Here is a 27,321-nt window from a genome sequence, read left to right as displayed (position 1 = left end):
AACTAGGTTAAAACCTATTTTTAAGGGTCTGAATGGGTTGAGTTTGAATGAATGTAAATTTTTATATATTAAAATCCTTGATTTACTCTATTCTAAAATTTCAAATTACTTTATTTTAATTAAATTTATAATTTTATAAATTATTTTATTAAAATAGTCCTACAAATTAAGGAATACTTTGGTTATTAAAATAGTAATTCCATCTCATCTAATGTTTAACCAAATATAGGGTTAGATTGTTTCTCAACATTTATATCCAACCTATGATCAACCAAACACTACATAACATGAATTATGAATTTGAGGATACCTCAATCCAAAATTAATAATCCGATAAGTAATCCCATCTCATTCAATCCATAAACCAAACGAACCCTAATGGCTTTTCATAGAGTTATCCGAGAGACATCTTATGTGGAATGGTTTCGTTAATATTTGTTTGATGTTTATCTGAGACCGTGAAATTCCTTTTCTGTAAATTGTACAAAGATTTGACATTTATTCAGACACAAAACTTGGATATCTCTAACACCTATCCTGTTAATCTCCATGGCTTTTAAACTAAACCCCGTCGTATGCTATCAAACAAATATTAATGGATTTCTTCGGTAGCATAGCCAGGCCACCTGACCTCCCCTCTGAACTTTCATTGCGTTGCACTTTTTAAACCTAAAGGACGTTTAACGAGAAAGGTTGTCAAAGCTTTTGAGAAATATCTTGTTGAGGTTTTGGATTCTGGGATTCTGGGGATACTTGCTAATGATCGTCAAAAGTTTATTTTAATTGGAACGTTTATTGTGCAAAGTGTTGGAACTTTTGCAGTTGAGAAGGTTAGGAAGAAATTCTAATTCTGAAGATACGTATTTGATATTTATCACTGATAATTTACGATATGCTATAGGGTCAGTCAATCTCATCCTTGTTTCGTCTTTCTTTTTTTTTCTGTTGTAAAATTTTGTTGATTTTGATTTGGTTTATCATATTTAATTTTTTTTTTGTGATTATATTACAAGAATTAACAAATGGAAGGCTGCGAGTCAACGGCAGGATCAGAGCTTCTAGTAGCAAACGGTGCTAGTGGGTGGCCTAGGCGGTGTGTGGCTGGGATGAAGGGGGAGATAGGGAGAAAGAGAAAGTAGGTGGATGAATAATTTTTAAAGATTTGGAGTGTCTCAAAAGCTCTGGATTTCATGAAATTACATTTATATCCCTATTAGATTTGATTAAATTAAATTATAATAATAACTAGCAGAATTGGCAACTATTCTGTTAGGTTTTGTGCATTCCGTCAAAATTTGGAGTGAAGTAGGACGGATTATATAGTTTAAGAATTTAAATGTCTCATTTTGAAGTTTAGGGACTAAAATGAAATTTTGGGTATAGTTCAAGGGGACAAAATGAAATTTACCCTTGCTGTAAATAGAAAAAATTGCAGTTGGTGTAATTTAAGCTGAAGATATAACACTGAACTTTCCGGTGGTAATACGGTAAAACACCTAGGGTTTTTCCTTTATGAACCCTAATGCATGGTTTGTCCTCTTAACCCAGGAGCAAGCCTCCCTTCCACTTTCCTCTCATTTCATCATATCTCCTTCCTTGGCTGTGCCCTTACCAAAGCCAAATCGAGATCTTCACTGCATACGTGCCCAGAATACTGGCCTTTCTCAATCTCTACTAATTCGATGGACCCTGAATTACTTTATCTCTTTTATCTTCTTCTGGTCTCTTAATCTGAATATTCTCATCATCTGGTATTCTGCAGCTCTTATCGTTGACTCGGCTAGCAAGTTAGCCTGCTTTGCATCTTTTTGGTACAGGTTCCTGTGCTCTGTGGTGCCGGTTTTTGGGGATTGAGCGAAACATGTGTTCAGTTTTCTTATCCTGTTTCAGTGAAGTCCAACATATGATCTGTAGTTCGATGATGAATCAAGGAAAGATGGCGGATTGCTGAACAGAACAGAACAGAATCAACCAACTTACATAGAATTAAATTAAATTAAATATACGATGATTTGATGAATTTTGCCCAAGATGATATGGTGAATTCTTTCATGATGTTTAGATGATGGTAAGCATGTCAGTTGCAAGTGTGGCTTGTTTTAACTGTATTAGTCGTTAAAAAAACTGTTGACTAAGCATCTGGTGCACTATTGTTTTCGCCCACTTTCTCATCGGCTTTTTCCTCTTGTGAAATCCTTTAGGTAGGTGAATTCGAGCATTTCAGGTGGTTACAATGAGGAAGAGAAGGTTGAAGGGTATTTTTCGACTGCATTCTGATGCAAGAAAGAGTTTTCAAGAGAATTTAAGAATCAGAAAATGAATTCAAATAAAAATGCAGATGCAATTCGTCGATTTTCTTGAGCCTTTCACTGCACATTCAGCTTTCCTCTTAATAGTGGGTAGTGATTTTCATGGGGATCAGCACCAAGGTGTATCAAATTTGGGTAGGGCAGAGTATGAGGTTCACAATTCTCATGCTGATGATCTAAACAGTTCAAATGGGATGATTGGTTCTCAAATTAAGACTTCAACTTCTGGGGATTGTGATCCTTTAGGAGCTGGAAAGAAGAAAACACACAGAAAGCACCTCACTTGGAGCTCTTTTTGCAAGGCAGCCTCTGAATGTTATGATTTTGACTTGGCAGCAATTTACTCAGCCAGAAAGTCTGATAAATGGAAGAAGTTTCAGCTCTAGAAATGCTGGTTGAAGCAGATTGGGAACACAACCGAAACTACCTGAAACCTTTCCAAGCATCCGAGTTTGGAGAGGGACCAACCCCATCGATTGGCTTTTCTTCTGAACAATCTGGAAAGTAGGAGGAAGCTATGATGGCTTCATATCCAGAGACCTCGGGAGCCTTCTTCTCTAGTCTTCAAAAAAAGAATCCAGCGAGGACTTGAATCAGAAATGCACTTACAGACTTTGGATAAAGGCTTGTTAAGTTATACATTCATTAGTTGCTTAAAAGCTGCGAAACATATGAAAACATGGAAGATCAAAATTCAACATGATTAGATGGTTCTTGTCAATCACTTGGTACGAAACTGATTGACTTATTTTTAACGGACCCCAAGCAAATGAATGATATGAGAAACTGCAGTCATCCATCCTCCAATTCTTGTGATCCAAACTCTGCCTTAGATTGAACAGTTGGAAAGTATCCTTTTCAACACTTCACTGAAGGAATATTTGCTACGAATTTGTGCTTTTGTTATAAGTTCTTTGGCATCATAAACTCTAGCTCTCATTATGCACGTCATTTCCTTTACTCACACTATGAATTGCAGGTTCTACTACAAATGGAGATTTGTCGATCAGATATCTCGATGAATATGGAGCAGGCATAAAAGCAGAAGCTTTTGAAGCAGATTTGCTTTCTTGTAGACGTCATTCAGAATCTCGTGGATGGAGGCATTCGTGGCAATGTTTGCCTCTATGAATACGCTGACTGCACCATCAAAACAAGGTAATCATACCAAATATGCTACCTTTTCTGTAGATCAATTAATTTTATGTTCTTCTCAGCCTGGCAGAGTATTACTTTCACTTCATTATCTCAGTTGCATCTAAAATAAGCATCCGTCTTTTCTATCACTTGGAAGTTAGCAGTAAATCTAAGAGCTATATCAACTCGACAATCATGGACTTCATTTTTTACGTTGAGAGCATTTTGTTTAACCTGCACATTGTTGTTTTTACGTTGAGACATGCTATGATCTTTGTAACAAAATGGCTATATAATTTTTGAGCTGACTTTTCTTGTTTAGCAACATATGATGTTCAAGAGACAACTACTTCAACTTTTAAGAATATTTATGTGCAAGATGCAGGCTAGCACTTATGCCTCTGCTGTTATTGTAGAAGCATGAATTCGCTTGTATCTGCTTCTAATGTGATATTTTGCGTTTGCCTCTTGTTTTCTCTTCAAATCTGCAGTAATAGCAGGGAAAAAAAAAAGAAAGAAAAACCCACATTTTAGATTGAAAAATGAAAAGGGTTGTCTTGATTCTGGAAAACAATTCTCTTTGCCTCTCACTCAGATGGCATTGCACTGTTGGAATTCAAAACCAGTCTGAATTCCAAAGTTGAGAGTTCTACTTCTACGATGTCAAACAACGAGAAATAACTGATATAAAATGCAAAAAACAGTACTGTATCTTCCTTTGTAAGAAAAAATAAATAAATAAAGTAATCAACAAAAGAAAGAATAAGTGAAATACTTCTTCTTCCAAGTAGTATTACCTTTAGGAGCGGAGTTAAACTACAGAGTCTGAGCGGGAGTAAGCAAAAGATTGAGGAAATGGGAAGGAGAGGAAAGTGAGGTGGAGTATGATAGTGTTTTTGAGCATCATTTAGGTTTCTGGGCAATCTGTATGGTGTGATGTTTGCATTTTTTGTGCCTTCTTTTCGGACTCATCATCTTCACCATTCTTCTTCCTCGTCTTTAACTACTGCACCACCCAATATAAAGAAAATAAGTTCTTGAAACGCTAAATTCATTTAACTCAGCTCAGAAAATGATGACCTACAAGCTTTTTCCGATTACTATTTTTCAATATTTATCGCTGGATCTTCTGTTTCAATTTTATTGATCAAAAAGATTTCAAAACTCTCACTTGCTTTTGATTCGTTTTCTTTTCTGAAATGGCGTGAACAGAGAACTTGCAGTCATGGCCAAATAATAGTTTAAATGGAATTCTTCTGATGATACTCCATTTAGATGGACTGGCATTTCTTGTCATCCACCAAAGTGCCATGTCTATAAACTTATCCTATATGCAACTTAGAGGGATTATATCTATCAGTATTGGTAAATTAAGTAAGATTGCAAAGACTGGCATTTCACCAATGCATGTATTATCCCCAATGCCATTACCAATCATTCTGATCTCAGAGCCCTATACTTGAGAGCTAACAATATTCTAGGAGGTATTCCATCAAGTATTGGGAACGTATCTCTCCTGACCTTATTGGAATTGTCAAGTAATTCATTTGGGTGTGCTACACCTTCATCTCTTGGTCGCCTGACACTTCTACATTGGCTGAATTTGCTGACAGATTTCTTCTTGCTGAAATCCCAGATATTGGAGTTCTAAGTTCTACTGGAAACAAGTGGTTAGTTGGTAAATTATATCTTTGTGGCCAACAAGCGCAAGAACCTTCTCAAACCTTCTGGTTTCCTGCAGTCTTGCCTCGAGTGAAAGTCATGAAGTAAGAGTGCCTACTAAAAGAATAAAATCAAAATCGAGCATTTCCTCCAGCTGCTGGGGGTTGAACCAAGGTTTGTTGTTTGCTCTAAAAATATCACATTCTATAATTAATGTTGTATATTCTTTTTTTTTTCCATCAAAATCTAATTTCAAGAATTGTTGCAACAATTGCTCCAACCGAAGTCGAATAGCTATTAATTCTGTTTGAAGTGTATTTGTCATGTTAGGAACCATGTCAAAAAACAAATTCCCTTCATATGTCCCAATCAATCTCTGAACAACCTTCCAACGTAACCAATTCTTTTTACCTTTTTATTTACTCTTTTTGAGCCATTCTGATATTCCACGCCATTTTCTTTCTTTATATCTTCTAATTGATTTTTTTTCACATCCTTTCCTTGGTCCAAAGATGCATCAACGTTGCATTTCAAACATCCCTCTTCGGGGTGGTGCCACCATAACACTTGTGGTGGTACATTCAAGGGATTGATGTGTCTCTTTGCCGGAAGAAAATCCTTTTGTTATGGTGACAGTACACAGATCATACACCTCGCCATCACATCACATAATTCAACTCTTTCAGCACATGAGATGCTGTTCATCCACTTATACCAGCCATCAGTTAATACAAGTCTTTTCTCACGTTCAATTATCATCTTATTGTCCTCAATCACCGTCGATCTAAGTTTCAAAAGTTAGGGAGCATACTTCATCAAGAGTCTATCTTGCTCCTCGTTTGTCTGTAGAATGCAAATACAAATTAAACAAATGATCTAACAAACACAAATTAAACAAATGAGATCAGATCAGGAATCTTTTAGCTAAGAAATTTAAGTAACATAAGGTGTTTAGATGACATACTGTTCAATACTAATTATTGTTGTCTGGTCATCAAACTTTAATTTCTTGATTTAATTAATGGATGTGTCACCAATTCAATTGAAACTCAATAATTTAAGAATGATTTAATCTAACAACAAGTTTAACAATAGAAACAAAAACATTTTGAAGCACATTACCATGAACTCATACAAGTGAATTGGGTCTTACTTAACACTTGATTAATTAAACAATTGAAATACTTAACACTTGAACAATTAATGGCACAGTAAAAACAAATAAAAAAGCATGACAGTTGCAACAATAAAATAAAAAAAAAGAAAAAGTTCAAGAAGAAAAGCAAAATCCAAAAATAAGTATTCCGTGTCAATCAGTAAATCCATTGATAGCAAATGAATGAACCCCAAAGTCTTGGGTGAAGAACAAGGACTAATAGTTCATAGAATATGAGAACTAGGAAATTTATAAATTTTACATACCAAAATGCATATCAAAATTACACATTAATTAATCGAGTTCGTCCCAGAATTCACCAAAGTTAGTATAACCGTACCAAAGGTTTAAATTTGTCTGTTAAACACGAATTTGTTCCTGATTGCCCTGGTGGCTGGTTCTGAGTCGTCCTTCACCAAAGTTGTTGCAGAACACAAATCATATCTCAGCCATTGTTTCGTTTGTACTCTTTTTTAAGTACAGAAATTGCCATGATCTTAGATAGCTTTTGACTAGTTAAAAAAATAGAATGAGAAATAGGTAAGTAGTGGAGGTAACTAGTAAAAAACTATCTGAGGTCATGGCATTTTATGTACTTCGAAAAAGAGTACAAGCTAAATAATGGTTGAGATATGATTTGTGTTCTGCAACAACTTTGGTGAAGGACGACTCAGAACCAGCCACCAGGGCAATCAGGAACAAATTCTTGTTTAACCGACAAATTTAAACCTTTGGTACTGTTATACTAACTTTGGTGAATTCTGGGATGGACTCGATTAATTAATGTGTAATTTTGATATGCATTTTAGTATTTAAAATTTATAAATTTCCTTGTTCTAATATTTTATGAACTATTAGCCCTTGTTCTTCACCCAAGACTTTGGGGTTCATTTATTTGCTATCAATGGATTTACGGATTGATACGGAATACTTATTTTTGGATTTTGCTTTTCTTCTTGAACTTTTTCTTTTTTTATTTTACTGTTGCCACTATCATGCTTTTTTATTTGTTTTTACTGCACCATTAATTGTTCAAGTGTTAAGTATTTCAATTGTTTAATTATTCAAGTGTTATGTAAGACCCAATTCACTGGTATGAGTTCATGGTAATGTGCTTCAAAATGTTTTTGTTTCTATTGTTAAACTTGTTGTTAGATTAAATCATTCTTAAATTATTGAGTTTCAATTGAATTGGTGACACATCCATTACTTAAATCAAGAAATTAAAGTTTTGTGACCAGACAACAATAATTAGCATTGAACAGTATCTTATCTAAACACCTTATGTCACTTAAATTTCTTAGCCAAAAGATACCTGATCTGATCTCATTTGTTTAATTTGTGTTTGTTAGATCATTTGTTTAATTTGTATTTGCATTCTACAGACAAAGGAGGAGCAAGATAGACTCTTGATGAAGTATGCTCTCTAACTTTTAAAACTTAGACCGACGGTGACTGAGGACAATAGGGTGATAATTAAACGTGAGAAAAGGCATGTAATAACTGATGGCTGGTGTAAGTGGATGAACAGCATCTCATGTGCTGAAAGAGTTGAATTATGTGATGTGATGGCGAGATGTATGATCAGTGTACTGCCACCAGAATAAAAGGATTTTCTTCCGGCAAAGAGACACATTAATCCCTTGAATGTAGCCCCACAAGTGTTATGGTGGTACCACCCCGAAGAGGGATGTTTGAAATGCAACGTTGATGCATCCTTGGACCAGGCAAAGGATGTGAAAAAAAGATCAATTGGAAGATATAAAGAAAGAAAATGGCGTGGAATATCAGAATGGCTCAGAAAGTGTAAATGAAAAGGCAAGAAGAATTGGTTACGTTGAAAGGTTGTTTAGAGATTGGTTGGGACATGTGACGGGAGATTTGTTTTTTGACACGGTTCCTAAAATGACAAATACACTTCAAACAGAATTAATAGCTATTCGACTTCGGTTGGAACAATTCTAGCCACAATTCTTGGAATTAGATTTTGATGAAAAAAAAAGGAATATACAAGATTAATTATAGAATGGGATAACTTTAGAGCAAAAGTTGTTGCAGAACACAAAGCATATGTCAGCCATTGTTTAGTTTGTACTCGTTTTTTAAGTACAGAAATTGCCATGATCTTAGATAGCTTTTGACTAGTTAAAAAAAGAGAATGAGAAATAGGTAAGTAGTGGGGGTAACTAGTCAAAAAACTATCTGAGGTCATGGCATTTTATGTACTTCGAAAAAGAGTACAAGCTAAATAATGGTTGAGATATGATTTGTGTTCTGTAACAACTTTGGTGAAGGACGACTCAGAACCAGCCACCAGGGCAATCAGGAACAAATTCGTGTTAACAGACAAATGTAAACCTTTGGTACGATTATACTAACTTTGGTGAATTCTGAGATGAACTCGAATAATTAATGTGTAATTTTGATATGCATTTTGGTATGTAAAATTTATAAATTTCCTAGTTCTCATATTCTATGAACTATTAGTCCTTGTTTTTCACCCAAGACTTTGGGGTTCATTCATTTGCTATCAATGGATTTACTGATTGACACGGAATACTTATTTTTGGATTTTACTTTTTTTCTTGAACTTTTTCTTTTTTTATTTTACTGTTGCCATTGTCATGCTTTTTTATTTGTTTTTACTATACCATTAATTGTTCAAGTGTTAAGTATTTCAATTGTTTAATTATTCAAGTGTTAAGTAAGACCCAATTCAATGGTATGAGTTCGTGGTAATGTGCTTCAAAATGTTTTTGTTTCTATTGTTAAACTTGTTGTTAGATTAAATCATTCTTAAATTATTGAGTTTCAATTGAATTGGTGACACATCCATTACTTAAATCAAGAAATTAAAGTTTTGTGACCAGACAACAATAATTAGCATTGAACAGTATCTTATCTAAACACCTTATGTCACTTAAATTTCTTAGCCAAAAGATACCTGATCTGATCTCATTTGTTTAATTTGTGTTTGTTAGATCATTTGTTTAATTTGTATTTGCATTCTACAGACAAAGGAGGAGCAAGATAGACTCTTGATGAAGTATGCTCCCTAACTTTTGAAACTTAGACCGACGGTGACTGAGGACAGTAGGGTGATAATTGAACGTGAAAAAAAGCTTGTATTAACTGATTGCTGGTGTAAGTGGATGAACAGCATCTCATGTGCTGAAAGAGTTGAATTATGTGATGTGATGGCGAGATGTATGATTAGTGTACTGTCACCCGAGGAAAAGGATTTTCTTCTGGCAAAAAGACACATCAATCCCTTGAATGTACCACCACAAGTGTTATGGAGGCACCACCCCAAAGAGGGATGTTTGAAATGCAACGTTGATGCATCCTTGGACCAAGCAAAGGATGTGAAAATAGATCAATTGGAAGATATAAAGAAAAAAATGGCGTGAAATATCAGAATGGCTCAAAAAGAGTAAATGAAAAGGCAAAAAGAATTGGTTACATTGAAAGGCTGTCCAAAGATTGGTTGGGACATGTGAAGGGGGATTTGTTTTTTGACACTGTTCCTAAAGGATAAATACACTTGAAACAGAATTAATAGCTATTCGACTTCGGTTGGAGCAATTCTTGCAACAATTCTTGGAATTAGATTTTGATGTAAACAAAGGAATATACAAGATTAATTATAGAATGCGATAACTTTAGAGCAAAAGTTGTTGCAAAACACAAAGAATATCTCAGCCATCGTTTGAAAAGGCAAAAAGAATTGGTTACGTTGAAAGGTTGTTCAGAGATTGGTTGGGACATGTGAAGGGGGATTTATTTTTTGACACGGTTCCTAACTTGATAATTACACTTCAAACAGAATTAATAGCTATTCGACTTCGGTTGGAGCAATTCTTGCAAAAATTCTTGGAATTAGATTTTGATTGAAAAAAGGAATATACAAGATTAATTATAGAATGCGATAACTTTAGAGCAAAAGTTGTTGCAGAACACAAAGCATATCTTAGCCATTGTTTAGCTTGTACTCTTTTTTTAAGTACAGAAATTGTCATGATCTTAGATAGCTTTTGACTAGTTAAAAAAAGAGAATGAGAAATACGTAAGTAGTGGAGGTAACTAGTCAAAAAACTATCTGAGGTACAAGCTAAATAATGGTTGAGATATGATTTGTGTTCTGCAACAACTTTGGTGAAGGACGATTCAGAACCAGCCAGCAGGGCAATCACGAACAAATTCGTGTTTAACCGACAAATTTAAACCTTTGGTACGGTTATAATAACTTTGGTGAATTTTGGGATGGACTCGATTAATTAATGTATAATTTTGAAATGCATTTTGATATGTAAAATTTATAAATTTCCTAGTTCTCCTATTCTATGAACTATTAGTCCTTGTTCTTCACCCAAGACTTTGAGGTTCATTCATTTGCTATCAATGGATTTACTGATTGACACGGAATACTTATTTTTGGATTTTGCTTTTCTTCTTGAACTTTTTCTTTTTTTATTTTACTGTTGCCACTGTCATGCTTTTTTATTTGTTTTTACTGCACCATTAATTGTTCAAGTGTTAAGTATTTCAATTGTTTAATTATTCAAGTGTTATGTAAGACCCAATTCACTGGTATGAGTTCATGGTAATGTGCTACAAAATGTTTTTGTTTCTATTGTTAAACTTGTTGTTAGATTAAATCATTCTTAAATTATTGAGTTTCAATTGAATTGGTGACACATCCATTAATTAAATCAAGAAATTAAAGTTTTGTGACCAGACAACAATAATTAGCATTGAACGGTATCCCATCTAAACACCTTATGTCACATAAATTTCTCAGCCAAAGGATACCTGATCTGATCTCATTTGTTTAATTTGTGTTTGTTAGATCATTTGTATAATTTGTATTTGCATTCTACAGACAAACGAGGAGCAAGATAGACTCTTGATGAAGTATGCTCCCTAACTTTTGAAACTTAGACCGACGGTGACTGAGAACAATAGGGTGATAATTGAACGTGAGAAAAGGCTTGTATTAACTGATGGCTGGTGTAAGTGGATGAACAGCATCTCATGTGCCGAAAGAGTTGAATTATGTGATGTGATGGCGAGATGTATGATCTATGTACTGCCACCAGAACAAAAGGATTTTCGTCCGGCAAAGAGACACATCAATCCCATGAATGTACCACCACAAGTGTTATGATAGCACCACCCCGAAAAGGGGTGTTTGAAACGCAACGTTGATGCATCCTTGGACCAAGCAAAGGATGTGAAAAAAGATCAATTGGAAGATATAAAGAAAGAAAATGGCGTGGAATATCAGAATGGCTCAGAAAGAGTAAATGAAAAGGCAAAAAGAATTGGTTACGTTGAAAGGTTGTTTAGAGATTGGTTGGGACATGTGAAGGGGGATTTGTTTTTTGACACGGTTCCTAACATGATAAATACACTTCAAACAGAATTAATAGCTATTCGACTACGGTTGGAGCAATTGTTGCAACAATTCTTGGAATTAGAATTTGATGGAAAAAAAGGAATATACAAGATTAATTATAGAATGCGATAACTTTAGAGCAAAAGTTGTTGCAGAACACAAAGCATATGTCAGCCATTGTTTAGCTTGTACTCTTTTTTCAAGTACAGAAATTGCCATGATCTTAGATAGCTTTTGACTAGTTAAAAAATGAGAATTAGAAATAGGTAAGTAGTGGAGGTAACTAGTCAAAAAACTATCTGAGGTCATGGCATTTTATGTACTTCGAAAAAGAGTACAAGCTAAATAATGGTTGAGATATGATTTGTGTTCTGCAACAACTTTGGTGAAGGACGATTCAGAACCAGCCAGCAGGGCAATCACGAACAAATTCGTGTTTAACCGACAAATTTAAACCTTTGGTACGGTTATAATAACTTTGGTGAATTTTGGGATGGACTCGATTAATTAATGTATAATTTTGAAATGCATTTTGATATGTAAAATTTATAAATTTCCTAGTTCTCCTATTCTATGAACTATTAGTCCTTGTTCTTCACCCAAGACTTTGAGGTTCATTCATTTGCTATCAATGGATTTACTGATTGACACGGAATACTTATTTTTGGATTTTGCTTTTCTTCTTGAACTTTTTCTTTTTTTATTTTACTGTTGCCACTGTCATGCTTTTTTATTTGTTTTTACTGCACCATTAATTGTTCAAGTGTTAAGTATTTCAATTGTTTAATTATTCAAGTGTTATGTAAGACCCAATTCACTGGTATGAGTTCATGGTAATGTGCTTCAAAATGTTTTTGTTTCTATTGTTAAACTTGTTGTTAGATTAAATCATTCTTAAATTATTAAGTTTCAATTGAATTGGTGACACATCCATTACTTAAATCAAGAAATTAAATTTTTGTGACCAGACAACAATAATTAACATTGAACAGTATCTCATCTCAACACCTTATTTCACATAAATTTCTTAGCCAAAAGATACCTGATCTGATCTAATTTGTTTAATTTGTGTTTGTTAGATCATTTGTTTAATTTGTATTTGAATTCTACAGACAAACGAGGAGCAAGAAAGACTCATGATGAAGTATGCTCCCTAACTTTTGAAACTTAGACCGACGATGACTGGGAACAATAGGGTGATAATTGAATGTGAGAAAAGGCTTGTATTAACTGATGGCTGGTGTAAGTGGATGAACAGCATCTCATGTGCTGAAAGAGTTGAATTATGTGATGTGATGGCGAGATGTATGATCTATGTACTGCCACAAGAACAAAAGGATTTTCTTCCGGCAAAGAGACACATCAATCCCTTTAATGTACCACCACAAGTGTTATGGTGGCACCACCCCGAAGAGAGATGTTTGAAATGCAACGTTGATGCATCCTTTGACCAAGCAAAGGATTTGAAAAAATATCAATTGGAAGATATAAAGAAAGAAAATGGCGTGGAATATAAGAATGGCTCAGAAAGAGTAAATGAAAAGGCAAAAAGAATTGGTTACGTTGAAAGGTTGTTTAGAGATTGGTTGGGACATGTGAAGGGGAATTTGTTTTTTGACACGGTTCCTAACATGATAAATACACTTCAAACAGAATTAATAGCTATTCGACTTCGGTTGGAGCAATTCTTGCAACAATTCTGGGAATTATATTTTGATGGAAAAAAAGGAATATACAAGATTAATTATAGAATGCGATAACTTTAGAGCAAAAGTTGGTGCAGAACACAAAGCATATCTCAGCCATTGTTTAGCTTGTACTCTTTTTTCAAGTACAGAAATTGCCATGATCTTAGATAGCTTTTGACTAGTTAAAAAAAGGGAATGTGAAATAGGTAAGTAGTGGAGGTAACTAGTCAAAAAACTCTCTGAGGTCATGGCATTTTATGTACTTCGAAAAAGAGTACCAGCTAAATAATGGTTGAGATATGATTTGTGTTCTGCAACAACTTTGGTGAAGGACGATTCAGAACCAGCCAGCAGGGCAATCACGAACAAATTCGTGTTTAACCGACAAATTTAAACCTTTGGTACGGTTATAATAACTTTGGTGAATTTTGGGATGGACTCGATTAATTAATGTATAATTTTGAAATGCATTTTGATATGTAAAATTTATAAATTTCCTAGTTCTCCTATTCTATGAACTATTAGTCCTTGTTCTTCACCCAAGACTTTGAGGTTCATTCATTTGCTATCAATGGATTTACTGATTGACACGGAATACTTATTTTTGGATTTTGCTTTTCTTCTTGAACTTTTTCTTTTTTTATTTTACTGTTGCCACTGTCATGCTTTTTTATTTGTTTTTACTGCACCATTAATTGTTCAAGTGTTAAGTATTTCAATTGTTTAATTATTCAAGTGTTATGTAAGACCCAATTCACTGGTATGAGTTCATGGTAATGTGCTACAAAATGTTTTTGTTTCTATTGTTAAACTTGTTGTTAGATTAAATCATTCTTAAATTATTGAGTTTCAATTGAATTGGTGACACATCCATTACTTAAATCAAGAAATTAAAGTTTTGTGACCCGACAACAATAATTTGCATTGAACAGTATCCCATCTAAACACCTTATGTCACTTAAATTTCTCAGCCAAAGGATACCTGATCTGATCTCATTTGTTTAATTTGTGTTTGTTAGATCATTTGTTTAATTTGTATTTGAATTCTACAGACAAACGAGGAGCAAGAAAGACTCATGATGAAGTATGCTCCCTAACTTTTGAAACTTAGACCGACGGTGACTGGGAACAATAGAGTGATAATTGAATGTGAGAAAAGGCTTGTATTAACTGATGGCTGGTGTAAGTGGATGAACAGCATCTCATGTGCTGAAGGAGTTGAATTATGTGATGTGATGGCGAGATGTATGATCTATGTACTGCCACAAGAACAAAAGGATTTTCTTCCGGCAAAGAGACACATCAATCCCTTTAATGTACCACCACAAGTGTTATGGTGGCACCACCCCGAAGAGGGATGTTTGAAATGCAACGTTGATGCATCCTTTGACCGAGCAAAGGATTTGAAAAAATATCAATTGGAAGATATAAAGAAAGAAAATGGCGTGGAATATAAGAATGGCTCAGAAAGAGTAAATGAAAAGGCAAAAAGAATTGGTTACGTTGAAAGGTTGTTTAGAGATTGGTTGGGACATGTGAAGGGGGATTTGTTTTTTGACACGGTTCCTAACATGATAAATACACTTCAAACAGAATTAATAGCTATTCGACTTCGGTTGGAGCAATTCTTGCAACAATTCTTGGAATTAGATTTTGATGGAAAAAAAGGAATATACAAGATTAATTATAGAATGCGATAACTTTAGAGCAAAAGTTGTTGCAGAACACAAAGCATATGTCAGCCATTGTTTAGCTTGTACTCTTTTTTCAAGTACAGAAATTGCCATGATCTTAGATAGCTTTTGACTAGTTAAAAAATGAGAATTAGAAATAGGAAAGTAGTGGAGGTAACTAGTCAAAAAACTATCTGAGGTCATGGCATTTTATGTACTTCGAAAAAGAGTACAAGCTAAATAATGGTTGAGATATGATTTGTGTTCTGCAACAACTTTGGTGAAGGACGACTCAGAACCAGCCACCAGGGCAATCAGGAACAAATTCTTGTTTAACCGACAAATTTAAACCTTTGGTACTGTTATACTAACTTTGGTGAATTCTGGGATGGACTCGATTAATTAATGTGTAATTTTGATATGCATTTTAGTATTTAAAATTTATAAATTTCCTTGTTCTAATATTTTATGAACTATTAGTCCTTGTTCTTCACTCAAGACTTTGGGGTTCATTTATTTGCTATCAATGGATTTACGGATTGATACGTAATACTTATTTTTGGATTTTGCTTTTCTTCTTGAACTTTTTCTTTTTTTATTTTACTGTTGCCACTATCATGCTTTTTTATTTGTTTTTACTGCACCATTAATTGTTCAAGTGTTAAGTATTTCAATTGTTTAATTATTCAAGTGTTATGTAAGACCCAATTCACTGGTATGAGTTCATGGTAATGTGCTTCAAAATGTTTTTGTTTCTATTGTTAAACTTGTTGTTAGATTAAATCATTCTTAAATTATTAAGTTTCAATTGAATTGGTGACACATCCATTACTTAAATCAAGAAATTAAATTTTTGTGACCAGACAACAATAATTAACATTGAACAGTATCTCATCTCAACACCTTATTTCACATAAATTTCTTAGCCAAAAGATACCTGATCTGATCTAATTTGTTTAATTTGTGTTTGTTAGATCATTTGTTTAATTTGTATTTGAATTCTACAGACAAACGAGGAGCAAGAAAGACTCATGATGAAGTATGCTCCCTAACTTTTGAAACTTAGACCGACGATGACTGGGAACAATAGGGTGATAATTGAATGTGAGAAAAGGCTTGTATTAACTGATGGCTGGTGTAAGTGGATGAACAGCATCTCATGTGCTGAAAGAGTTGAATTATGTGATGTGATGGCGAGATGTATGATCTATGTACTGCCACAAGAACAAAAGGATTTTCTTCCGGCAAAGAGACACATCAATCCCTTTAATGTACCACCACAAGTGTTATGGTGGCACCACCCCGAAGAGAGATGTTTGAAATGCAACGTTGATGCATCCTTTGACCAAGCAAAGGATTTGAAAAAATATCAATTGGAAGATATAAAGAAAGAAAATGGCGTGGAATATAAGAATGGCTCAGAAAGAGTAAATGAAAAGGCAAAAAGAATTGGTTACGTTGAAAGGTTGTTTAGAGATTGGTTGGGACATGTGAAGGGGAATTTGTTTTTTGACACGGTTCCTAACATGATAAATACACTTCAAACAGAATTAATAGCTATTCGACTTCGGTTGGAGCAATTCTTGCAACAATTCTGGGAATTAGATTTTGATGGAAAAAAAAGAATATACAAGATTAATTATAGAATGCGATAACTTTAGAGCAAAAGTTGGTGCAGAACACAAAGCATATCTCAGCCATTGTTTAGCTTGTACTCTTTTTTCAAGTACAGAAATTGCCATGATCTTAGATAGCTTTTGACTAGTTAAAAAAAGGGAATGTGAAATAGGTAAGTAGTGGAGGTAACTAGTCAAAAAACTCTCTGAGGTCATGGCATTTTATGTACTTCGAAAAAGAGTACCAGCTAAATAATGGTTGAGATATGATTTGTGTTCTGCAACAACTTTGGTGAAGGACGATTCAGAACCAGCCAGCAGGGCAATCACGAACAAATTCGTGTTTAACCGACAAATTTAAACCTTTGGTACGGTTATAATAACTTTGGTGAATTTTGGGATGGACTCGATTAATTAATGTATAATTTTGAAATGCATTTTGATATGTAAAATTTATAAATTTCCTAGTTCTCCTATTCTATGAACTATTAGTCCTTGTTCTTCACCCAAGACTTTGAGGTTCATTCATTTGCTATCAATGGATTTACTGATTGACACGGAATACTTATTTTTGGATTTTGCTTTTCTTCTTGAACTTTTTCTTTTTTTATTTTACTGTTGCCACTGTCATGCTTTTTTATTTGTTTTTACTGCACCATTAATTGTTCAAGTGTTAAGTATTTCAATTGTTTAATTATTCAAGTGTTATGTAAGACCCAATTCACTGGTATGAGTTCATGGTAATGTGCTACAAAATGTTTTTGTTTCTATTGTTAAACTTGTTGTTAGATTAAATCATTCTTAAATTATTGAGTTTCAATTGAATTGGTGACACATCCATTACTTAAATCAAGAAATTAAAGTTTTGTGACCCGACAACAATAATTTGCATTGAACAGTATCCCATCTAAACACCTTATGTCACTTAAATTTCTCAGCCAAAGGATACCTGATCTGATCTCATTTGTTTAATTTGTGTTTGTTAGATCATTTGTTTAATTTGTATTTGAATTCTACAGACAAACGAGGAGCAAGAAAGACTCATGATGAAGTATGCTCCCTAACTTTTGAAACTTAGACCGACGGTGACTGGGAACAATAGAGTGATAATTGAATGTGAGAAAAGGCTTGTATTAACTGATGGCTGGTGTAAGTGGATGAACAGCATCTCATGTGCTGAAGGAGTTGAATTATGTGATGTGATGGCGAGATGTATGATCTATGTACTGCCACAAGAACAAAAGGATTTTCTTCCGGCAAAGAGACACATCAATCCCTTTAATGTACCACCACAAGTGTTATGGTGGCACCACCCCGAAGAGGGATGTTTGAAATGCAACGTTGATGCATCCTTTGACCGAGCAAAGGATTTGAAAAAATATCAATTGGAAGATATAAAGAAAGAAAATGGCGTGGAATATAAGAATGGCTCAGAAAGAGTAAATGAAAAGGCAAAAAGAATTGGTTACGTTGAAAGGTTGTTTAGAGATTGGTTGGGACATGTGAAGGGGGATTTGTTTTTTGACACGGTTCCTAACATGATAAATACACTTCAAACAGAATTAATAGCTATTCGACTTCGGTTGGAGCAATTCTTGCAACAATTCTTGGAATTAGATTTTGATGGAAAAAAAGGAATATACAAGATTAATTATAGAATGCGATAACTTTAGAGCAAAAGTTGTTGCAGAACACAAAGCATATGTCAGCCATTGTTTAGCTTGTACTCTTTTTTCAAGTACAGAAATTGCCATGATCTTAGATAGCTTTTGACTAGTTAAAAAATGAGAATTAGAAATAGGAAAGTAGTGGAGGTAACTAGTCAAAAAACTATCTGAGGTCATGGCATTTTATGTACTTCGAAAAAGAGTACAAGCTAAATAATGGTTGAGATATGATTTGTGTTCTGCAACAACTTTGGTGAAGGACGACTCAGAACCAGCCACCAGGGCAATCAGGAACAAATTCTTGTTTAACCGACAAATTTAAACCTTTGGTACTGTTATACTAACTTTGGTGAATTCTGGGATGGACTCGATTAATTAATGTGTAATTTTGATATGCATTTTAGTATTTAAAATTTATAAATTTCCTTGTTCTAATATTTTATGAACTATTAGTCCTTGTTCTTCACTCAAGACTTTGGGGTTCATTTATTTGCTATCAATGGATTTACGGATTGATACGGAATACTTATTTTTGGATTTTGCTTTTCTTCTTGAACTTTTTCTTTTTTTATTTTACTGTTGCCACTATCATGCTTTTTTATTTGTTTTTACTGCACCATTAATTGTTCAAGTGTTAAGTATTTCAATTGTTTAATTATTCAAGTGTTATGTAAGACACAATTCACTGGTATGAGTTCATGGCAATGTGCTTCAAAATGTTTTTGTTTCTATTGTTAAACTTGTTGTTAGATTAAATCATTCTTAAATTATTAAGTTTCAATTGAATTGGTGACACATCCATTACTTAAATCAAGAAATTAAAGTTTTGTGACCAGACAACAATAATTAACATTGAACAGTATCTCATCTCAACACCTTATTTCACATAAATTTCTTAGCCAAAAGATACCTGATCTGATCTAATTTGTTTAATTTGTGTTTGTTAGATCATTTGTTTAATTTGTATTTGAATTCTACAGACAAACGAGGAGCAAGAAAGACTCATGATGAAGTATGCTCCCTAACTTTTGAAACTTAAACCGACGGTGACTGGGAACAATAGGGTGATAATTGAATGTGAGAAAAGACTTGTATTAACTGATGGCTGGTGTAAGTGGATGAACAGCATCTCATGTGCTGAAAGAGTTGAATTATGTGATGTGATGGCGAGATGTATGATCTATGTACTGCCACAAGAACAAAAGGATTTTCTTCTGGCAAAGAGACACATCAATCCCTTTAATGTACCACCACAAGTGTTATGGTGGCACCACCCCGAAGAGAGATGTTTGAAATGCAACGTTGATGCATCCTTTGACCAAGCAAAGGATTTGAAAAAATATCAATTGGAAGATATAAAGAAAGAAAATGGCGTGGAATATAAGAATGGCTCAGAAAGAGTAAATGAAAAGGCAAAAAGAATTGGTTACGTTGAAAGGTTGTTTAGAGATTGGTTGGGACATGTGAAGGGGAATTTGTTTTTTGACACGGTTCCTAACATGATAAATACACTTCAAACAGAATTAATAGCTATTCGACTACGGTTGGAGCAATTCTTGCAACAATTCTCGGAATTAGATTTTGATGGAAAAAAAGGAATATACAAGATTAATTATAGAATGCGATAACTTTAGAGCAAAAGTTGGTGCAGAACACAAAGCATATCTCAGCCATTGTTTAGCTTGTACTCTTTTTTCAAGTACAGAAATTGCCATGATCTTAGATAGCTTTTGACTAGTTAAAAAAAGGGAATGTGAAATAGGTAAGTAGTGGAGGTAACTAGTCAAAAAACTCTCTGAGGTCATGGCATTTTATGTACTTCGAAAAAGAGTACAAGCTAAATAATGGTTGAGATATGATTTGTGTTCTGCAACAACTTTGGTGAAGGACGACTCAGAACCAGCCAGCAGGGCAATCACGAACAAATTCGTGTTTAACCGACAAATTTAAACCTTTGGTACGGTTATAATAACTTTGGTGAATTTTGGGATGGACTCGATTAATTAATGTATAATTTTGATATGCATTTTGATATGTAAAATTTATAAATTTCCTAGTTCTCCTATTCTATGAACTATTAGTCCTTGTTCTTCACCCAAGACTTTGAGGTTCATTCATTTGCTATCAATGGATTTACTGATTGACACGGAATACTTATTTTTGGATTTTGCTTTTCTTCTTGAACTTTTTCTTTTCTTATTTTACTGTTGCCACTGTCATGCTTTTTTATTTGTTTTTACTGCACCATTAATTGTTCAAGTGTTAAGTATTTCAATTGTTTAATTATTCAAGTGTTATGTAAGACCCAATTCACTGGTATGAGTTCATGGTAATGTGCTACAAAATGTTTTTGTTTCTATTGTTAAACTTGTTGTTAGATTAAATCATTCTTAAATTATTGAGTTTCAATTGAATTGGTGACACATCCATTAATTAAATCAAGAAATTAAAGTTTTGTGACCAGACAACAATAATTAGCATTGAACAGTATCCCATCTAAACACCTTATGTCACATAAATTTCTCAGCCAAAGGATACCTGATCTGATCTCATTTGTTTAATTTGTGTTTGTTAGATCATTTGTATAATTTGTATTTGCATTCTACAGACAAACGAGGAGCAAGATAGACTCTTGATGAAGTATGCTCCCTAACTTTTGAAACTTAGACCGACGGTGACTGAGAACAATAGGGTGATAATTGAACGTGAGAAAAGGCTTGTATTAACTGATGGCTGGTGTAAGTGGATGAACAGCATCTCATGTGCCGAAAGAGTTGAATTATGTGATGTGATGGCGAGATGTATGATCTATGTACTGCCACCAGAACAAAAGGATTTTCGTCCGGCAAAGAGACACATCAATCCCATGAATGTACCACCACAAGTGTTATGATAGCACCACCCCGAAGAGGGATGTTTGAAATGCAACGTTGATGCATCCTTGGACCAAGCAAAGGATTTGAAAAAATATCAATTGGAAGATATAAAGAAAGAAAATGGCGTGGAATATAAGAATGGCTCAGAAAGTGTAAATGAAAAGGCAAAAAGAATTGGTTACGTTGAAAGGTTGTTTAGAGATTGGTTGGGACATGTGAAGGGGGATTTGTTTTTTGACACGGTTCCTAACATGATAAATACACTTCAAACAGAATTAATAGCTATTCGACTACGGTTGGAGCAATTGTTGCAACAATTCTTGGAATTAGAATTTGATGGAAAAAAAGGAATATACAAGATTAATTATAGAATGCGATAACTTTAGAGCAAAAGTTGTTGCAGAACACAAAGCATATGTCAGCCATTGTTTAGCTTGTACTCTTTTTTCAAGTACAGAAATTGCCATGATCTTAGATAGCTTTTGACTAGTTAAAAAATGAGAATTAGAAATAGGTAAGTAGTGGAGGTAACTAGTCAAAAAACTATCTGAGGTCATGGCATTTTATGTACTTCGAAAAAGAGTACAAGCTAAATAATGGTTGAGATATGATTTGTGTTCTGCAACAACTTTGGTGAAGGACGACTCAGAACCAGCCACCAGGGCAATCAGGAACAAATTCTTGTTTAACCGACAAATTTAAACCTTTGGTACTGTTATACTAACTTTGGTGAATTCTGGGATGGACTCGATTAATTAATGTGTAATTTTGATATGCATTTTAGTATATAAAATTTATAAATTTCCTAGTTCTCATATTTTATGAACTATTAGTCCTTGTTCTTCACCCAAGACTTTGGGGTTCATTTATTTGCTATCAATGGATTTACTGATTGACACGGAATACTTATTTTTGGACTTTGCTTTTCTTCTTGAACTTTTTCTTTTTTTATTTTACTGTTGCCACTGTCATGCTTTTTTATTTGTTTTTACTGGACCATTAATTGTTCAAGTGTTAAGTATTTCAATTGTTTAATTATTCAAGTGTTAAGTAAGACCCAATTCACTGGTATGAGTTCATGGTAATGTGCTTCAAAATGTTTTTGTTTCTATTGTTAAGCTTGTTGTTAGATTAAATCATTCTTAAATTATTGAGTTTCAATTGAATTGGTGACACATCCATTAATTAAATCAAGAAATTAAAGTTTTGTGACCAGACAACAATAATTAGCATTGAACAGTATCTCATCTAAACACCTTATGTCACTTAAATTTCTTAGCCAAAAGATACCTGATCTGATCTCATTTGTTTAATTTGTGTTTGTTAGATCATTTGTTTAATTTGTATTTGCATTCTACAAACAAACGAGGAGCAAGATAGACTCTTGATGAAGTATGCTCCCTAACTTTTGAAACTTAGACCGACGGTGACTGATGACAATAGGGTGATAATTGAACGTGAGAAAAGGTTTGTATTAACTGATGGCTGGTGTAAGTGGATGAACAACATCTCATGTGCTGAAAGAGTTGAATTATGTGATGTGATGGCGAGGTGTATGATCTGTGTACTGTCACCAGAACAAAAGGATTTTCTTCCGACAAAGATACACATCAATCCCTTGAATGTACCACCACAAGTGTTATGGTGGCACCACCCCGAAGAGGGATGTTTGAAATGCGACGTTGATGCATCCTTGGACCAAGCAAAGGATGCGGAAAAAGATCAATTGGAAGATATAAAGAAAGAAAATGGCGTGGAATATCAGAATGGCTCAAAAAGAGTAAATGAAAAGGCAAAAAGAATTGGTTACGTTGAAAGGTTGTTCAGAGATTGGTTGGGACATGTGAAGGGGGATTTGTTTTTTGACACGGTTCCTAAAATGACAAATACACTTCAAACAGAATTAATAGCTATTCGACTTCGGTTGGAGCAATTCTTGCAACAATTCTTGGAATTAGATTTTGATGGAAAAAAAGGAATATACAAGATTAATTATAGAATGTGATAACTTTAGAGCAAACAACAAACCTTGGTTCAACCCCCAGCAGCTGGAGGAAATGCTCGATTTTGATTTTATTCTTTTTTCATCACTTTCACTTGAGGCAAGACTGCAGGAAACCAGAAGGTTTAACAAGGTTCTTGCGCTTGTTGGCCACAAAGATATAATTTACCAACAAATCACTTGTTTCTAGAAGAACTTAGAACTCCAACATCTGGGATTTCAGCAAGAAGAAATCTGTCAGCAGGCGACCAAGAGATGAAGGTGTAGCACACCCAAATGAATTATTCTTATTCGAGTGCTCGACAAACTTATTCGAGTAATTTGCTTGAAGAATGCAGTTTATGTACAGTGAAGGCAAGAAACGAAGAGCTCTGCAGTTGCATGGTTCTTGGACGCGAAGAGAAAAAGGAACTTGGAGAGCTACACGATTGGATTTTCCTAAAATTCAGGTAATGAAACCACGTGCCTGCCCTGAAGTTCGAGGCTATACGCGTTTACTTTAAGGAATGATAGACAGCATAGAATTTTCAGAATGGTGTTGCAGTAGTTGCAACTGAAACATGAATTCTCGCAATTGCACTGCGTTTTAAATTTACATATAAGCACTACGATAAGATTCTAATTCCAATGTTGCTGCACACCAACACCAACCATGCATACACAAACTCTGAATGGTACTCACTAACACACGGGTACATTGAAGATGGTTCAGATATCTCTCAGGTCGTGATCAGTGACTCTACTTAGGGATCTTCTTGGATAATGAGTAAATGGAGAGCAAAACAAGCAATACCAGCAGAACTGAAGCGAACAATGAGATTGCTAAAGAACTTGCAAGATGTTTGCAGAACACATCATATGTGTCGCACACTTTTCGCCAGCCAACATGGGAGTTGCCCTTCAGTCCTACATATGCAACTCCACCTGCAGCTCCAGTTGCAGAAGCTACGATTCCCAGAAGTAGCTGAACCAGAAGCACAAATGTCAGAAATTTTCCCATTTCAAGATAATTAACTTATAATTATTAAGATGCTTCTTCTCTTGAAACTCAGAAGCTTCTTTACTTCATTTTTACCATGGTCATGTGCCAAGAGGTTAATTAATAAGGGGGAAAAAGAAACCAAGAAACATGCTATCTTAATTGGAGAAAGGAGTTCATGGGAGCTTACCACGTCGAATATCACCAAATGTGACAACAGCCTTGTTGACCAATCCGGTTTCAAGAGGGCATAAACAGACAACAACGTAGATATGATGCCGTACAGGCCAGCAACTGACAGTGCTGCTACAAAGTATCTGCATGCATTGTCAATAGAACAACAATAAAAAGTCAAATACTTTGCCCAAGAAAATAAGAAGGCTTCTCACAACAACAAAAAATATATATTGATGTAAAATTTTCCAGCGGCCTTTGTCAACCCAAAATTTATGTACAATTCGTTGAGTTTGCCGATCAGTGTTACAAGCACAAAAGAAAATTGTCCTCCGGAAGGATTTGGTGGGCAAACAAGAAGTACGACTGGAAACTCCATCAATAGAATAGATACGTCAAGTATTGATGCTGCTGAGCTACATGATACTACCAATCAGCTGTGCACTCGGCAGAAAAGGATACTACACATTCGTAAGTAATGGAAAAGGGCAAAAAAAAATTATCCAATCTCAGGTGTCCTAGTTGCTTCCTTACACATGAGATTCAAAGGAAGCATCCTTTTCAACCCTACCTACCAGTCATCAACATCAGCAACCAATCTTGTGTACGATATTAAACTTAAATGGATATACCTAATCAAGTTAAAATGTTTGTGCCCAATAGTACCTTTTTACGAATCATCTTTTTATATATATATTTTTGTAAACATATTTTTTAATTATTTTTACAGCCACCCTGTTGGTGAAAAAGATAGGACATAGAAATTCTGTACGAAAATTTCGGCCCAGAAACCTTTAATTGGTACGCGTCATCCTCAGCTTAGAACGTGAAATTAATTTTTATATCTCTTAATAAAGCAGAAGCATAGACCAATCTCTCCTAAAGCAGAAGCAAGCCAATCTCGGCTTTTGGAATTAAGTGGACCAAATCTTCTAATAATCTAGCTGTACTAATTTGTTTTTGTTGAGCTTTTTTTACTCTTTTATTTACCTTCCGTACAAGCCCACAATTCTTTATTTATTTCTGGTAATTGTTCCTAAGTCATTTGAAATGTGAACATTTTGAGATATCTTTGAGAATGAGAATGGAGGATAGTCTATAATATTCTCAAAACTTTTACTACTGGTAAATCATGAATAGAGGTCGAAGCAATGAAGCTAGGGAAATAAGAGCCTGCAAAAAGAAAAAAAAAAAGAGTACACGCAAAAACATAACATACTAGTGACGTCTTTTTAAAGTTTTATTTTACTCGGCTAAAGACGAAGAATTGCATGCAAAATTACCAACTAGTATAATTAAGTAAGATTTTTCTTAAAGTGAAAAAAAAAAAAAAAAGATTCTTTTTCCTAATATGTAAAACAGGTTAGATGCAACTTACATGAGGGCGGGTGAATGATTGAATTTAGCTGGAACGGGTGCCCGGAAAGGCGGAAATGGTATTGCAACGAGTTCGGTTTGCTTACTAGTTACAGCAACTATAACAGATACCACTGCTGAAGCAAACAATAGAACCCTCAAAACCACATCAATTATTGGAAAGTAGTTGATGGGAGGGGACTCAGTTGCTACAGCTTTAGTCTCCGGCGGCGGCGGCGGCTCTTCCGGCACCAGGGTTGGTTTTGCTGGTGGTGGTGGTTCAATCTTTTCTGGCTCTGTTGCTGTGACTGCTGCTTCAATCTTCTCTGGTCCTGGTGCTGCTTTCTCTGAAGAAGCCATGGTAACTAGTAGTATTTGACCAGTGAAATTACTATGCTCTATTTACGTGCCTAAATTTGTTGGAAAGACAATTGGTATTAAAGAGCTGGTTTTCGGTGGACAAGTGATTAGAAGGTGATGTGCTTACCAAATTATATAGGTCCAATTTGGATGTGACTGGTTGGAATTGCCAACACGGCAATGATTCGAGATAACTGTTGAAGATAATTTCGTCCATTTTCGTTTCATTACCATTTTTTTTTATCATCATCAACAAGCAGGATACTGTGGCTGAGGTAACAAATGATTGGTTAAGGGCACCAAACGTTTGGAAGCAAGATACTGTGGCTAAGGTAACAAATGATTGGTTAAGAGCACCAAACGTTTGGAAGCTTTGTGTAAAGCCAAAAATGATTCTGGACGTGTTTATGTGATGCAGTGTCGTAATTTATTATGGGACCTTAGTTTTGCTGCTATGAAAGTGAAACAAGCAGTTGCCGCTGAGAATACTGGCCCTGTTGGCGGATTTCAGGCCATGTTCAGTTTTTGGAAGGATTAATTTGCTTGATTTGTTTCTAAATTAATCTCATTTTTCACTTGTTCATTACCTTGAACAATTTCAATGCATTGGAAAACTGTTCTTGTAAGCATTAGTGAAGCTTATTGCTTGATTAATCCACGCAAATGACGTCTAGTGGGAGGACTGCTTCTTAGTGGAAGACTAAGACTACTTTAGACAAACTATGACTATTATTTTAAAAGAGTAGATAAAATAAACAGATGCTAGGTATGAGGTGGACATCAGCTTCAACAACAAGATTACTTCTGTTCCAAACCAATTGGCCAAATTAATACTGGTAAGTGGCCAAATCACTACAAGAATTGTCTACAGCTTCCAATATGTTTTAATTAATACTGGTAAGGTGGACGTTGCTTCTGTTCAAGGCTCTGTTTTAATTAATTTTGGCTGCGGTTTGCTTCTAAATTCTTGTTTTGGATAAGCTGGTGGGACTACTTTGAATTCTTGTGCTTTCGCAATTACTTAAAACTTATCCAACTTGAATTAATGGTTTGCAAACTCAAAATGATGGGAATTCAGAAGTTTCATTTTTCTTTACTTGCTAGCTGGTTTTGACATGGACGCTTAGCTTTAAGACAAGACAATATCCTTCGTACAATTTCACAAGAAATGTCAAGAATTCAACGTTTGTGATTGAGATTCTTGAGAATACCACCTCTTCACCTAAACACACGTCATCCATCTGAAAAAGAGTTCTTATCCCTCAAAG

The 27,321-nt window shown here is 34.7% G+C and overlaps 1 protein-coding gene and 1 long non-coding RNA gene across 3 annotated transcripts; one reads left to right on the top strand and one right to left on the bottom strand.

The window, feature by feature from the left end:
* The first annotated feature begins 2,001 nt into the window (after positions 1 to 2,001).
* On the top strand, positions 2,002 to 23,896 carry LOC113733999 (uncharacterized). 2 transcript variants are annotated; one of them, XR_003459194.2, is made up of 3 exons: positions 2,002 to 3,158; positions 3,289 to 3,467; positions 23,523 to 23,896. It is a non-coding gene; the product is annotated as an uncharacterized lncRNA (long non-coding RNA). The 2 variants fall into 2 exon arrangements; XR_003459193.2 differs by having other exon boundaries at positions 2,003 to 3,158; positions 23,516 to 23,896.
* On the bottom strand, positions 23,709 to 26,174 carry LOC113733998 (CASP-like protein 1). The gene is made up of 3 exons (XM_027260268.2): positions 25,716 to 26,174; positions 24,354 to 24,480; positions 23,709 to 24,148 (listed from the first exon to the last, which is right to left on the bottom strand). The coding sequence occupies exons 1-3, from the start codon at positions 26,051 to 26,053 to the stop codon at positions 23,924 to 23,926; spliced, it is 690 nt and encodes a 229-aa protein (XP_027116069.1). The 5' UTR covers positions 26,054 to 26,174; the 3' UTR covers positions 23,709 to 23,923.
* Between the last annotated feature and the right edge of the window lie 1,147 nt (positions 26,175 to 27,321).

Source organism: Coffea arabica, chromosome 3c, assembly GCF_036785885.1.
Source record: "Coffea arabica cultivar ET-39 chromosome 3c, Coffea Arabica ET-39 HiFi, whole genome shotgun sequence".
Lineage (NCBI taxonomy): Eukaryota > Viridiplantae > Streptophyta > Magnoliopsida > Gentianales > Rubiaceae > Coffea > Coffea arabica.
The sequence above is the reverse complement of the archived record's forward strand: the minus strand, read 5'-3'. Positions and strand labels throughout refer to the sequence as shown.